Here is a 15,742-nt window from a genome sequence, read left to right on the forward strand (position 1 = left end):
ATGAATTGTGCAGCTGCATATTACCTCCAACGTGGATGACTCAGGAACAGATGTCAAGAGTATTAAGTCACAGAAGGACACATGTATTAAGATTCTATTTATATGAAAACAAAACAGACGAGACCAAATAATATATGGTTTATAGATACATTGAAGTATGATAAAACTATACAGAATTCGGGATGTTGGTTTCCTCTGGGTAGAAGAGAGAGGGCCATTGAGGAAGGACATTTGGGAGGCTTCAAAGTTACTAGTAATGCTTGATTTCTTAGGCTGAGTGTGGTGAGTGTACAGGCATCAAGATTGTGTTGTTATTCTTTTTCTTTAAGCCGTATGCACACTGTCACATAGAATGAAAATCATCCAGCCATTGCGTCATATTTCCCCAGCAAAGATAAATGTTCCCTCTTCACACAGGGTGGACCATTGGAGGTGTCTGAAGGAGGTAAAGCCAAATTCTTCATTGACACTTGGTGTCTTGGTTTGCCCTTCTTTTGGACTCCTGGCAATGCAGAGGTCAATCAAAGATAGAACCATGCCTTGGTCTCCTGTTGCTTCTTGGGTAGTGAGGCGGAACTTCCTCTTACCTTGGGTTTTTAGACTCACGGAACGGAGAAGGAATGACAGTGGCCTTTCAGTAAGGGCACCAGGGATAAGACAAGGGGCCAAGGAGGGTGGCTCAGTTGGTTAAGGGTCTGCCTTCAGCTCAGGTCATGATCCTGGAGTCCTGGGATTGAGCCCCATGTCGGGCTTTCTGCTCAGTGGGGAGTTGGCTTCTCCCTCTCTCTCTCTGCCCCTCTCTGCTGTGCTCTTTCTCACTCTCTCTCTCTCAAATAAATAAATAAATCTTAAAAAAAAAAAAAAAAGAGCCAAAGAGATCTCTTCAGGAGTTGGTTACTGTGGTCACTAAGAAACCCGTGCAAAGGCATATCCCTTCAGACCGAAGTCTGACAGTCATGAATCCAGAGCAGATACTGGAAGTGTCATCACTTCAAGTAGATTAGGATCTAAGAGACCAGGTAAGAGGCACTGGACCACCCAGTGAGTCACTTCAGTTATTTCATATGTGCTCTGAGGATAAGGAAAGTTACTGCTTCCAGAGCCAGGCTGAGGGGTAGCTGCGACCCAAGATAGCCTTTCTGCACCAGAACTAAAATCAGCTTCCATTTACTGAGTTCCTGCCCTGGGCCAGGCCCCATAATGAGTGCTTTTCCAGCACTGCATTGTGAATTTCTGTCTTCCTCTTTTCCATTTTGTCTCAAGGCTTCAGAGTATATAGGGAGAGGAAATGATTGAGCTTACCTCTCTCATCTGTGCTCTTTTCTGGAAGCTTTGGAAGGATGTTGTCCAGGAGGCCTTTGAGTGATACTGCACTTGCTTCTGAGAAGCTTCATGTTAGAGCTACAGAGGTGGAGGATGAGCCAAGGACCTGGAAGGGTACAGATAGTAAGCAGTAGTAGGAGAGCAGTTCTTACCTCCTAGTATCTTTTGACCCCTTTTTTTTCTATAAGCAGTAGATAGAGTTATCCTGTGGCTGGAATTGATGAGGTCATAGTGTGAGGAGAGTGCTGAAAATCTTGGCTGGGCCCTGGGGGAGCTGATGGAGGAGCTAAGACAGCAGAGGAGGGACTGCAGACTGCACTGTGGGCCTCTTGAGGCTAAGAAGCAGAGAAGGCAGTCGTCAGATTAGCCATTTGGAGAGGGCAAAGGGGAAGAAGCCGGGTGAGCACTGAAGGGGCCCCGATGCCACAACACCTTGGCCCCCTACAGACCTCTGCTCTGTACCTGGCTCCACTGCAAGTGGTTCTGTGACTTTGGGAGAAATCTCTCTAAGCTGTGTCCCCCTGTCAGCCTGGTAAGAAGAAGATTACCTCTTCAAATTGTTGGGAAGGCAGAAAACTATAAGGTACATGACACTTGTTGCAATTAGTGTTGTTAGTAAACACTGAGCAGAATCTGTTCCCATTCCTTTCCCTGACAAATCAGAGATTAAAGCGTGTCCTGTACCGGAAGATCTACCCTGCATGTGGGTGAGAGGAAAGTCAGCAATTTCTGAGCAATGAGGGAAAAGTAGGGGACTGGGGCTTCAAAGGCTCAGTGATGTTAGAGGATGAGATCAGGGAGTGAGATAGCTAAAAGGCTGATGGTATGCTGTAGTCCGAGAGTAGGTTCTGGGCGAAAAACTTCAGAGGTTGAGATGTCCTGGGTGCTGTTTTACTACTGTGGCATTAGGATTGAGGAGTAGTGAGCCCAGAATGGGGCGTGGGCCATCCCCCAATCTCTCAGAAGAGATGGACAGCTTGGCTGTGGAAGAGAAGACTGAGCACAAGTTGTGGCATGACTACGAGGGCAGAGAGGTGAGCAGTAAAGAGAAGAAAGGGCTTGTGTCTCTGAGGGAATGAAAGTATTGTGCCAGCATGTAAGGGAATGGTCTGGGAACAGCCGTGAGGAGCCTTGGCTGTGATACAGGATGAGGCTGGGTCATGGGTAGCCTCTACTCAAGAGGGCCACAGGGCAAGGCTACGTGCAAAAGAGGTCGAGCTCTACTTGTTAGAGGCTGTGAAGCTTACAGGGCTCGACCCTCGATGCCTTGAACTGGGCTACTGCTGCCCCAGGTGCTAAGGTTAGCATTATTTCCCTCTGACCGGTCATCTAGTTCTTCCATTTATATTCAGGCTCCAAACCTTCCTCTTGTACCTAAAAGCTGCCTCCACCTCCCCCACTTCTTCCCATGCCCCATTAACACGTACACACAAGCACACATACACACTAGGCCTCTCTGCCTCCTGAAACCCCACCTCCTGAGGAAGACTTCAACTTGAAGTCTCCAAAATTCCTCACCTTGGCCTTTGCTCTTCTTGTCCTCACAATCTCCAGAGCTTTGGGGCTAACTTCCTAGCACTACATCTCGAGGAATCAGTCCATCTTCTTTGTCTTCTGTCCTCTGTCTTAGCAGTTAGATATTGATAACAATATTACCAAGCTTGTGCCTTGAACTCCAAGAAGTACTTTCTCTCTTGTACAGTTGTGAAAACAAAGAAAGAAAGGCTATTAGAAGAACAGAAAGGATATAGCTTGGACCAGCTCCAAGGAGCAGCTTTACCCAGCTGTTTTATGGGTACTCTGGGTGCTTCATTTAAGTCTCCAAAGCAAGCCCAGTCTTGACACCTTCACCTCAGGTGTCTATCCTTTCGTTGGTCTGCCCCCTAGGGCCCATAATGAGCTATTCTGTATGACCTTGGCCGCCCAGGAAACAGCAGCTCTCCTTGGACCTGAATCCTTGAACTGAGGAAGCCACATCCATGTCCACATCCCACCCATCTTGTTCTTGTGAATGTAGAGCAGCAGGCCTCTAGTGTCTGTAGAATCCCGTTATCTAACTCAGATGTTCCTTTGCTGGGCACAGGGACCCTTAGGTCCCTTCATCAGTCCTTTACCTGAGACCCTAGTGCTTGCTGGGCTTTAAGTGAGGGATGTGCTAGTCTCTTTAGAGCCAAGCCAGCTTCTGCCAAAATAGGAGAAAGAAGAGTCTATAAACTCAGTGGTGGAGCAGACATACCAAAGTCTTTTTCAGTGTGTTTCCCTGGAAGACACCCACAAGTGAATGTGAATTTTGCCTCTCTCCTAGCAGCTGATAACTTATTCACTTGTTTTTTTCTAATTCTTATGCAAAGACTGTGATACCTCATTTCTCTCTGAAGCTTCAGGAATGTACATTGGCTTCCCCAGAGCACAGGACTCAGCATAAAAACCATGTAACTTAAGCATTACAGGTACTAGTCTCTAGTTACCAGTGTGGTGTGCCCTGGCACCTGCAAGGACACTGGGATCTGGCCGCCAGGGTCCAGCCCTCCAGCTCTGACCAGCTCTCTTTTCCTTCCAGGGAAAGTGCACTTCTTCTCTAGTGGTCTTCTGTTTTCTCACCGTCATCACGGAAGTATCGTCCTTTCCAAGGATCACATGAATGCCATTTCCTTCTATGATGGGGTAGGTGTTTTATCAGTCCATGGCTTTGATGTTCAGAAGGATACTCAACACTTCTGAGACAAAAACTACATAACCCCCTGTCCCTGCTCCACCACCGTGGGACAGGATGTCAGGAACCAGCATTGCCCTTGAGGCAGGCAGGCAGGCAGGCAGGGAGTTCATGAAGAGGCCTGTCCAATTGTCAACCTCACTGCTCCATAAAGGGCTTAGCTAGAAAAGAGTTCTGGGTCCGGAGGGCCAACAGCTACCCATGCCCAATTAACTCATCCCAAAAAGGACCAGAAAGTAGGCTGAAGAAGGCCTTAAATGGCCCCCCTCCCACCCAGAGACACAAAGGCTCACCCACTTAAGAACTGGAAAGAAGCTGTTCCTCTAACATTGATGGGGCTCCATTCATCCATTAGCACGAGAAAGAATTATAAGAGAGCCAGAGAGAAGAGAAGTGGCTCACTTTCCCCATGAGGGCTCAGCCCCACCCCCTGACACACCCAGACTTCCCCTCCACCTCTGTGAAAGTTACACCCCCAGAACCACCCTTTAACTTCACCAGTTTTTTTTTTAACACTTTCCCCTCCCCTTGCAAGAAGGCAGCTGTGAGTTCTCCCTAGGCTTTTCTCCTGGCCACGGCACAACTCATCTCAGTATGACACTAGAGTGGAGGGCAGGCCCTCTACTGTGTTTAGTTTCAGCCTCAAAACCAGCCTGTTTGAGTCAAGACAGAGACTAGGTGAGGTGGTATGGTCAGATGGCTCAGAAAATAAGTTCTGTGAACGATTCAGAGAAAATTCTCTTTCTTCCACATAGAACCTGCTGCCTTAAAGGGTGTTCAGAAGTGCAAGCAGGCCAACAAGACAGAATGGATGGCGTTATTAGATGAAAACGTTGATGAAGGAAGAAAAGATGAATCGTTCAAGTGCTGGGACAATAAGTTAGCTAACTTGGGGCAGGGGAGAATGGATTCTTACCTCATATCAAAAATCAAAATAAACTTCTGATAGATTAAAATTAAATATTTTAAATATTTTTAAGTTTCACAAGAAGAAAGAGGAATATAAAAATTTTCCAGAGACAGGAAAACTTTATAAGCTTAGAAATGATACAAGAAATTCTAAAGGAGGGGCGCCTGGGTGGCTCAGTCGTTAAGCGTCTGCCTTCGGCTCAGGTCATGATCCCAGGGTCCTGGGATCGAGCCCCGCATCGGGCTCCCTGGTTGGCGGGAAGCCTGCTTCTCCCTTTCTCACCCCTGCTGCTTGTGTTCCTTCTCTTGCTGTGTCTCTCTCTGTCAAATAAATAAATAAACTCTTTAAAAAAAAAATTCTAGAGGAAAAGTCTCAGATTTGACCACTTAAGGATTTTAAATATTTTTGCCAACAATTTAATTTATTGACGTATACTTTAAATACAATTAACTGTATCCATTTAAAGTTTTGACAAATGTATGCACTCATGAAACCACTGTCACAATCAAGATACAGACAACTTTCATCACCCCTAAAGTTTTCTAATGCCCTTTGCAATTCCTCTTTCCCTCCACTTCTGGCTTTCTGTCACTGTAAATCAGTTTGCAGTTCTAAAATGTTATATAAACGGGGGTGCCTGGGGTGGCTTAGTTAAGTGTCCAACTCTTGATTTCAGCCCAGGTCATGATCTCAGGGTCCTGGGATGGAGTCCTGTGTTGGGCTCCACACTCAGCAGGGAATCTGCTTACAGATTTCTCTCTCTCTCCCTCTGCCCCTCCCCCTGCTTGCATGCGTACTCTCTCTCAAATAAATAAATCTTTTTTTTTTTAAGATTTTATTTATTTGACAGAGAGAGATAGCGAGAGCAGGAACATAAGCAGGGGGAGTGGGAGAGGGAGAAGCAGGCCTCCCGCTGAGCAGGGAGCCCGATGTGGGGCTCGATCCCAGGGCCCTGGGATCATGACCTGAGCCGAAGGCAGACGCTTGATGACTGAGCCACCCAGGTGCCCCAAATAAATAAATCTTTAAATAAAATAAAATGTCATACAAATGGACATCATACATTCTCTACCCTTTTAAGTCTGGCATTTTGCACTCAGTATAATGATTTTTAGATTCATCCATGTCGTTTATATCAAAAGTCTGTTCTTTTTATTGCTGAATAGTATTCCATTGTTTGGATATAGCATAAAATTTATCAGACTAATTTATAATTTGAAACTCTAAAAAGTCAAAGAGAATTTATTAAAAAGCAGAAGATAAACTGGATAAAACATTTTTGGTGATTAAAACAAATGAGTTAATATTTCTTTTCTATGAAGAACTCTGTCTTTATTAACATGAGGTTAGTTAACAGATACATGGAAGTATGTCAGAAACAGCCTCACACTACCGTATAAAACAGTAAATCGGCAAAAAGTAAGTAAAAGGTCCTGTTGACAAGGAGAAATGTAAGTAGAATGAATATCCAGCCGTAAGGGTGGCTTTAGAAGATAGTGGGATGCAGTCTTTAAAAATATTTACAGACTGTTTGTAGCAATTTGGTAGATGCTAATGGTAAATTAAATTTTAAAAGCAGGTACAGGGACACCTGGGTGGCTCAGTTGGTTAAGCGTCTGCCTTTGGCTCAAGTCATGATCCCAGGGTCCTGGGATTGAGTCCCACATCAGGCTCCCTGCTCAGCGGGGAGTCTGCTTCTTCCTCTGCCTGCCTCTCCCCCTGCTGTGCTCTCTCTCTCTGACAAATAAATAAATAAAATATTTAAAAATTAAAAAATTAAAAAGAAATGAAAGAAGTTCTAGATAAATGAAAAGACACCCCATGTTCGTGGATAGGAAGACTTAACATTGTTAAGACCACAATTCTACCAAAGCAATCTACAGATTCAATGCAATTCCTATCAAAATGCAATGACATTTTTTACAGAAGTAGAAAAACCCATCCTGAAATTCATATGGAATCTTAGGGTATCCCCAAGTAACCAAAATAATCTTAAAAAAGAACAGAGTTGGAAAACTCACACTTCCTGATTTCAAAACTTACTACAAAGCTATAGTAATTAAACAACAGTGTGGTATTGGCATAAAGTCAGATACATAGACCAATGGAATAAAATAGCCCAGAAATAAACCTTCACATATGTAGCCAAATGATTTTTAACAAGGGTGCCAAAGATCATTCAAAGGTCTTTTCAACAAATGGTGCTGGGAAAATTAGACATCCACATGCAAAATAACGAAGTTAGATCCTTACTTTATGCCATATACGAAAAATTAATTCAAAATGGAGCACAGGCCTAAATGTCAGAGCCAACACTATTAAACTCTTAGAAGAAAACATAGGAGCCATTTGCAACGATGTAGATGGAACTGGAGGGTATTATGCTAAATGGAGTAAGTCAGTCAGAGACAGACAATTATCATATGATCTCACTGATATACGGAACTTAAGAAACAAGGCAGAGCATCAAAGGGAAAGAGAGGAAAAAATGAAACAAGATGAAACCAGAGAGGGAGACAAACCATAAAAGACTCTTAATCTCAGGAAACAAACTGAGGGCTGCTGGAGTGGTGAGGGGTGGGAGGGATGGGGTGGCTGGGTGATGGACATTGGGGAGGGTATGTGTTGTGGTGAACACTCTGAATTGTGTAAGACTGATGAATCACAGTCCTATACCCCTGAAACAAATAATACATTATATGTTAATAATAATAATAATAAAAACCATAGGAGTAAAGTCCTCGTGACCTTGGAGTAGGCAATGATTTCTTGGATTATGACACCAAAAACACAGACAGCAAAAGAAAAAATATATAAATTGGACTTCATCAAAATTGAAAACTTCTGTGCATCAAAATACAGTATCAAGAAAGTAAAAACAACCCACAAAATGGGAGAAAATATTTACAAATCATGGGTCGCCTGGCTGGCTTGGTAGAGCATGTGACTCTTAATTCTGGGGTCGTGAGTTCAAGCCCCATGTTGGGTATAGAGATAATATTTTAAAAGAATCATATATCGGGGCGCCTGGGTGGCTCAGTCAGTTGGGCATCCAATTCTTGATTTCAGCTCAAGTCATGATCTCAGGGTTGTGAAATTGAGCCCCACATTGGTCTCTGCTTGGTGGGGAGTCGGCTTAAGATTTCTCTCTCTCCCTCTTCCTTCCCCCTGCTAAAATAAATAAATCTTTTTTTAAAAATCATATATCTGATTAGGGATTGATACTATAGAAGGAATTTTAAGATGACATTTTCAGTTTAGGAGAAAAGACCCTTATACTTCCCGTCTGTATCTCCCTTAACTGGGTATTGGAAAAGCACATCTATCATTGGACCCCAGTACACCACATAATGTGAAAGTAATTGCAGTGAAATTCGTCACATGTGTCCTGACAATAATTGTGAGGGCTAGTGTCATGCAAATGGCTTTTCTCACTGATGCTCCATCTTTTTCTTTTTAGGATTCCACAAGTGTTGTTGCTGCCCTTCTGATAGACTTCAAAAGCTCGTTGCTTCCTCATCTCCCAGTTCATTTCCATGGATCAGGCAATTTTCTGATGATTGCCCTTTTCCCCAAATCAAAGATATACCAAGCATTTTACTCAGAGGTAACACCAATCATTAACAAAACAAATACTCCTTTTTTTTCCTTAGGAGTTTAGATGGTAAGGCCACATCTCAGGGCTAAGAGTGAGGTGATGAGAGGCAGAGCTGGGAGGGCTGGTGGAGGTGGCTGCTTCTAATCCCCTTGGGTCCTAGAATGGTGCTTTTGCCATTGAGAGATGAGAACCTAAAGGAACTGAACAAAAGGCTTTTTAACTGCTAAGACAAATCTTTGTCCCTTTAAATCCTAATTAGACTCATTTTTCTTTTAGCTACTTTATTGAATTATTTGGCCCTGCCTAATGGATCAGAGCTCTCTACCCCACCCTAGTCTCTCCCTTCCCATGGTTCACAGGCCCTCCCCTTGTGAATGGTCCCACCTAGCAGGCTGCATGTCATAGGCACTCGGTATAGATTGCATGAGGGGGGAGCTTACCAAGAATTATACAACCCACTTAGAGACCAAGCAATAGCCAAAGTTAAACACATGGCCAGCCTCATGACTGGTGGAAATGTTCAGAAAGGTCTGATTGCCGCAGCCTGTGAGGAGACATTGTCCCTCTCTCAGGGCAGATTGACTGAACATGGAAGAGAGAAGAGCTGGCCTAGCTGCAGAGTGGCATCTCAGGCTAGTCCATGTCTCCCTCCTGCTGCCCGCTGGTCCTCCCTACTTCTTTGTGCTTGTCCTTTCAACCCAGGAACACAGAGAGAGAGCCCTTTACATTCTCTTCAGCCATCCCTCTGCCCCTAGGCAGGACTCGTGTGACCCGCTCCTTCTTCTGGTCCTGTCCCCAGGGAAGAACGTGCCCCTGCTGCCAGAACAGTGTTACCTGACACCTTACTCCGTACTTCCTGGCCTCTGAAGTAGCAGAGTCCCTGGGAGAGGAACCCAGAAAGAAATTCTAGTTTTGAAAAATACAGAACAAAATTGCTGCAGGCCTCTATTTTTGAAACAAACTTGTTTGTTATGATGGTGTTTCTCTGTACTGACAGTCTAGATTTTCAACAACCATCAAATCCCCATGTGGATCCCATATCCTGTTGTTGGGTTTAAAGTGTTCTTTGCTCAAATTCTGTTTTGTTTAGGTCTTCTCCCCCTGGCAGCAGCAGGCTAACTCAGGGCTGTCTTTAAAAGTGATCCAGGAAGATGGATTATCTGTGGAACAAAAGAGATTGTAAGTGGCTGCCTTCAGTGTTTATGCTTGTTTCCCGAAGCTGTGTGTGTCTGCTCTCTCTGCAGGACAACTTATGTTATGTAACACAGGGGTCTTGGCTTCTGAAAGGGCCAGCGCAATCATTTCAGCGCTTCCCCTTGCAGGTAGCCAGTGCCCTTGGGGAAATAGAAGTCAAGAGAGATGAAATCCACCAAGAATCAGAAACCCATAATATTACCAAGGGTTTCAGGTGAACCTTCCTCTGTGGGCACACCCGTCCTCACACACTAATGCTGCATTGTGTTCCAAGTCAGTGAGATGCTTGTTTTGGAAGTGTTGACTGTGTCACGGGACTCTGGCTTGAAAGCATCAGAACAAGTTATGTAAAGTATGTGTGCTGTAGGGAGATGGAGTTCTAATCTATGAACTTTTGATATTCCAGACACTCCAATGCCCAGAAGCTCTTCAGTGTCCTGGGCCATTCTCCTGGGGAGAAACAGAGTCCTCTAAAGCTACTCCCAGCCAAACTTCCAGAGCTAGACTGGTGAGCTCCAGTTTTCTGTTTATAGATGTTTAATGTTCTAGCTTTTGAAATGTCAGAAACCTCAATGTTGGTCCTTTCTAAGCTCCTTTTTCTTCATAACTTCTTAGGGATCAGTATAAAAAGTAGTAGTGACACCATATACAATTTTATTCTGTGGAGTGAATCTCTCTAAGGTTTCTTTTTTAGCAATTAAATGAGTTTCTCATGTGAAAGAGAACATTCAGGCAAGGCGGGTGATGGTAACATAATAGCATTGTCTTTGTTTTTCTAGGTTTCTTCAGCATTTCGCCATCAGCAGCATTAGTCAGGAGCCTGTGATGAGGACCCATCTCCCTGTCCTGCTGCAGCAAGCTGAAATCAGCCCTACTTACCGAGTAGAAAATGACAAGGTACAGCAGCTCAGCATATATGCTGGGAATTCACAGGAGGATAATCCCAATAGGCTGCCCTTGGATCTTCTGTGTCAGTTAACAAAAAGAACTCAAGCAGAGTTCCTTTTGTAAGACTCTCCACCTCCTAGGATACTGATAGAATAATACACATGAAACCTGCTCTGTATAATGAGTGTATACAGGCATCTGCAGTGACCCCAGCCAAGCCTCACAGCAGCCATAAAGCCCTGGCCCCTTGCCGTGCCTCCCCTGGCTTCTCTATGTCTTTCAAATTCTTGCTCAGTGCTCTCGTGCCATCAGCTCTTTCTGTTTGTGACAAGGCCTTACCTGGCAGTGGGTTACACATTGAGCTTAATAAGAGGAAGGGCCTTATTAGTTGGGCCTTGCTGGCATCACCAGGGTAAGGTGATACTTTATAAACCTTGTCTTCCCAAGAGTAGATTTTAATCCGCTCCCATCTCACATGCCCCTCCTCATTACCCCTCCCACTATTTCTTCAGAACCAGATGTCATAATTCGCTCAGAGAGGGCATTATTTATATGCAAACCTAGAAGATGCTCAGCTGCAAAAGATAATAGGAGCACTAAGTAATTAGAAGCCTTGATTTTCCCTTAGGCAAGAGTTTAAGAATGAAAATGCCTGCCTCTTGTATTTTATTAAAAGGGTGCTGTAGGACAGGCCTTTAAAGTAAAAAGGTGTCTGGCTACAAGCACATGTGCTGTGATTTGAGAGGCAGGGGCCTGGGCGATGAGGAATAGGAACCAAGGTGAGGAGGATAAACAAAAAGTTACATGGAGTACTGCGTGCAGGAGCAGAAAGGGATACAGAGTAGGGGCCTGGTCAGAGGGGAGGAAGGAGAACTGGTTCCCAGAAAAGAGGAGGGTTCCCTCTGCTGATGTGACCTGCTCAAGTGATAAGTGCCACCGAGCTGAGCTTTAGTCTAAGTTATCTGTGACCAGGCCTGTTCCCGGTGAGCCTTGTGTATTGTGAAAGAAAACACATGCTATGTCATTTACATCAATACCATTCAGCGATTACCTGGTTCCTTTCCTCCCCTGCTCGACCCCTGCTCTGTCAGGGGATTTCTTCAAGGTGTTTCGGAATACGTACCTGCAGAGGGCCCTGTTTTCATTTGATTGTGTGCTATGGCTAGGACAGTTCAGCCTGCTCCTCTTCTAGTCAAGACTCAGGAGTGCTTCCTATACCCCGTTTGCTTCCTTAGCTCAGGCCATGCAGTTTGGTCGGATTGGGCAGCCAGGCGGAAATATCCCCATGCCACTCCTCTCCTTCGCTGAGCTTACTTACCACACCAGTTTTTTAGCCTGTGACATTTTGTCTCAGACCTCCTTTCTGCCCAGTGTTTTCCGTTGTATTTTAACTGACCTAGTCAAACCTGCTGCATGGAAATTGTATTAGTAACACTACATTTTATATGGTGTTTGCTATGTGCCACACACTGTTCTAAGCACTTATATATTAACACACACATATATTAACTCAGTTAATCATCACATCCACCCTGCAAGATAGGTTCTGTTGTTAGCCCAAGGTCACATAGCTAGGTGAGTGCTGGTGCTGAGGTTCAGACCCACAGAACCTGGCTCCAGAAGTCAGTTCTCTTAACCTTTTACACAACGCCATCTCCCAGTTGGATGACAAACCCACGTGACTTTTCTTTCATGTAGGTAATTATCAGCATTGTAACTGGCCTCCCAGGCTGTCATGCTAGCGAGCTCTGTGCTTTTCTGGTCACTCTGCATAAGGAATATGGCAGGTTAGTATGGCTGCCGCCTTTGGTTTGGGGAAAGGGATGCTGTGCCTGGGCCCCATAGGCACTGGGAGACCTTCAGCATGTACTGGCCTTTGGTGTGATTGGTATCAGCACGGTAGCCATCCATCCATTTAACACGTTTGTACTGAGCACTTCCTATGTGCCAGGCACTGTTCTAAGTGTGGGTGACAGATGAACAAAACAGACTAGAAACTCTCTGCCCTTGTGGAGCTTACATTCTAGTTTGGGAATACGATTAACCAGATAAAGTAGTATATTAGCTAGTGAAAAGTGCTATGGAGAAAACAAAGTAGAGAAGGGTATAGGGAGTTTGAGCTGGGGGAGGGATTGCAGTTCTAAATTGGGTGCTCAGGGAAGACCTCACTGAGAAGGGGACACTTCAGCAGAGGCTTGAGGAAATGAGGAGTGAACCTTTGGAAATCTGGGGACGAGCACTATAGCAGCAGAACCAGCACAGGCAAAGGCCTGGGAGTATGCCCTGTCAGCAGGGCCATTCAGGACCAGAGTAGTTAGAACTTGGGAGCTGGTAGACGTGATCTGTCCCTGACCACAAGGGGACTGCGTCAATTCCAGTGCAGCTGGGACACGTCGGCTTAGGGGAAATTGGGGAAATCATTCATCCATTACGTTCATATGGCCAGCAGATTACTAAACAACCCTGGCTAACTGAACAGACATTTAATATCTAGTCAGTCTACCTCAAAGTAAGGCATCTTGCAGGAGGCCGTAAAGAATGGAGAAGGTGGAAATCGCCTAGAAGTCTGGGAGTTCAGGGAGAATTGGGAGGTTGGACAGGTTTTAGAGACAAGCTAGGGAAATATTGGGCCTCTTCTAAGTACTGAGTGGCTAGCCAGTTCCTCCCTCGTATCCATTGCTTTTGTTGTAGAACTAGTCTGAATTCTTTACCCTGCTCACTTCTTAGCAAGAGTTTTACTGAGCACCAGACTGAAACCATTTTATTGGATGGTCCTTCAGGAAATGACTGCCTGTTCAGAAGGAGTCTTTCTCAACTCCAAAGTCTGACTTATGGTCATGTGCTTACCTGACCTTTTTTCCTGTGGCAAGGCATTTCCTATCAAAAGTTCCAGTGATAGTGGTTTCAGGATATGGAGCTCCCCACCCAGTGCTCTCCGCCTGTTTCTGTGATGCCAGGATTGCTTTCTCCTGTGCAGGGTCACTGGGCAGAATGTCTGTGGGAGTACTGGTCAGTCACATTTGGATCCACTGGCTGAGCCTGTGGGGCCAGACCATCAGGTGGCCCCCAGGCTGAGATTATACTTGCCATTTCCAGGTGGATGGTATACCGCCAAATCATGGATAGCTCCGAATGTTTTCATGCTGCCCACTTCCAAAGATACCTTTCCAGTGTCCTGGAGGCTCAGCAGAACCGCTCTGCCCGCCAGTCAGCCTACATCCGCAAAAAGACCCGACTGCTAGTGGTGTTGCAAGGGTGAGTACTAGAAGTCTTCTGGGGACAGTGGGGTATGGTGATGACCTTGCCATTACTGTTATTTTGTATGTGGCTAGCCTGGGGCACAGAACGACCTCCACATGTTCATGAGCAGAGTCTGCACTACCCAGAGAGGCCTTAAACAAGCAAGGACTCTGGTTGCTGTCTCGTGGCCCAGAGTGGCTGCTGTAGCTTGCACACAAGTTTTCAGTTTGGTTTCAGAGCACCTGGGTGGCTCAGTTGGTTAAGCTGTCTGACTTGATTTCATCTCAGGTCATGACCTCAGGGTTGTGAGATCAAGCCCTGCATCGGGCTACACACTGGGCATGGAGCCTGCTTAAGATTCTCTCTCTTCCTCTCCCTCAACCCTCCCCCCCCCAAAAAAAAAATTAAATTAAATAAAAATTAAGTTTGAATGGGGCGCCTGGGTGGCTCAGTCGTTAAGCGTCTGCCTTCAGCTCGGATCATGATCCCAGGGCCTTGGGATCGAGCCCCACATCGGGCTCCCTGCTCAGCAGGGAGCCTGCTTCTCCCTCTCCCACTCCCCCTGCTGTGTTCCCTCTCTCACTGTCTCTCTCTGTCAAATTAAAAAAAAAAAAAAAAACAACTAAGTTTGGTTTCAGTATCATGGTATCCCCAAAAGGTAGAGAATTAGGGAAGAGATTTTCTGGGCAAGATTCTTTGATAATTCTTGTAACAATAGTGATCCCTAAGCCTCTTCCTTTGCCATTTGTTTCAGTCCTTCCTCATGTGGAGTTGCAGAGACAGCCCCCACACTCTGCAGTCTTGAGCCCCACCATCCCCAGGATGGCTGGTCCAGGAAAGTTTCCTGGGACCCTCAGTGGGGAGCATAAGTAGTCCATCTGGGCAGGGAGCTCCCTCAGAGGACAGATTTGACAGAGTGAGTACTACTGCCTCAGGAACCCAGGCTTCAAGGAGCTTACCTTGACCCATTCTAAGGCCTTCCAGAGAGGAGCTCTGTGCAGGCCCACTACCCTCCAGGCCCAGAGGAGAACATGCCAGGTCAGGAAAACACAGGCTGTGGTCTTCATGATGCCTGGTAATACAGAAGCTTTTGGCAGTTCTCACAAAGTGCTTTTATGCTATGCTGTATTTTCTGTGCTCATAATAATTACTATGTGCAATTGGCTAATTGTTTCCAGTAAAGAGTAGGCCCAGATCCAAAGCCCTGTTGAGTCTCATGGTGGATGGTGAGAAGTTTAGAAAAGCCAGGCTGGTGGTCCTTAGGCTGGAGGCGGGCGGGACTGTGCACCCCACCAGCCCACCAGGCCATCGTTCCTCTCCTTCAGGCCTTGTTCTCACACCTGCCCTGGGCTTCCCTTCCTTCAGACCTTTTGTCCTGCTTATGGGCTGAGGTCATGGAAGCCACAGAGCAAGAGTCTAGGCTTGAAACCACTTGTGTGTTTTGTTGTTGTTTTCTTAAGTAGGCTCCCTGCCCAGCCCAGAGCCCAACACAAAGCTTGAACTCACAACCCTGAGATCAAGACCTGGGCTAAAATCAAGAGTCAGACACTCAATGGACTGAGCCACCTAGGCGCCCGTTTTGGGTTTTCCATTGCTTCTAATGGTCAAAGGAATAGATTGGCCCCTGCCAAAGTTGAGAGTCATTGGGGATGTGGACCTGGAGTCAAATTCAGCAGTTAGACATTGTGTAGGGCATTGCCATCTTCTGTCACTTGAGAGAGCATCATTAACGCCTTGTCTCTGACAGTACTCATCTGCAAATGTGTCAGCTGCCCTGGCTGCTCTGGATTGCGGTAACAGTGTATAGCTAGCCCAGTCTGAGTTGTCCTCAGACCCAGCCTTTGCCCAGTCACAGTCCTGGGATGCTAGGGACCTC

General features: G+C 45.7%; 1 protein-coding gene across 6 annotated transcripts in view; it reads left to right on the forward strand.

The window, feature by feature from the left end:
- C8H20orf194 (chromosome 8 C20orf194 homolog) overlaps nucleotides 1-15,742 on the forward strand; it is a 129,695-nt gene that overhangs the window by 73,519 nt on the left and 40,434 nt on the right. For all 6 annotated transcript variants that reach the window (XM_027621146.2, XM_027621143.2, XM_027621144.2 and 3 more), the window contains 7 exons: nucleotides 3,884-3,987; nucleotides 8,407-8,553; nucleotides 9,635-9,723; nucleotides 10,145-10,246; nucleotides 10,518-10,635; nucleotides 12,325-12,413; nucleotides 13,723-13,881. In XM_027621146.2, the coding sequence (XP_027476947.1) occupies nucleotides 3,884-3,987; nucleotides 8,407-8,553; nucleotides 9,635-9,723; nucleotides 10,145-10,246; nucleotides 10,518-10,635; nucleotides 12,325-12,413; nucleotides 13,723-13,881 (808 nt within the window). The remainder of the gene's footprint in view (nucleotides 1-3,883; nucleotides 3,988-8,406; nucleotides 8,554-9,634; nucleotides 9,724-10,144; nucleotides 10,247-10,517; nucleotides 10,636-12,324; nucleotides 12,414-13,722; nucleotides 13,882-15,742) is intronic.

The sequence above is a fragment of the Zalophus californianus genome, chromosome 8, assembly GCF_009762305.2.
Source record: "Zalophus californianus isolate mZalCal1 chromosome 8, mZalCal1.pri.v2, whole genome shotgun sequence".
Taxonomy (NCBI): Eukaryota; Metazoa; Chordata; class Mammalia; order Carnivora; family Otariidae; genus Zalophus; species Zalophus californianus.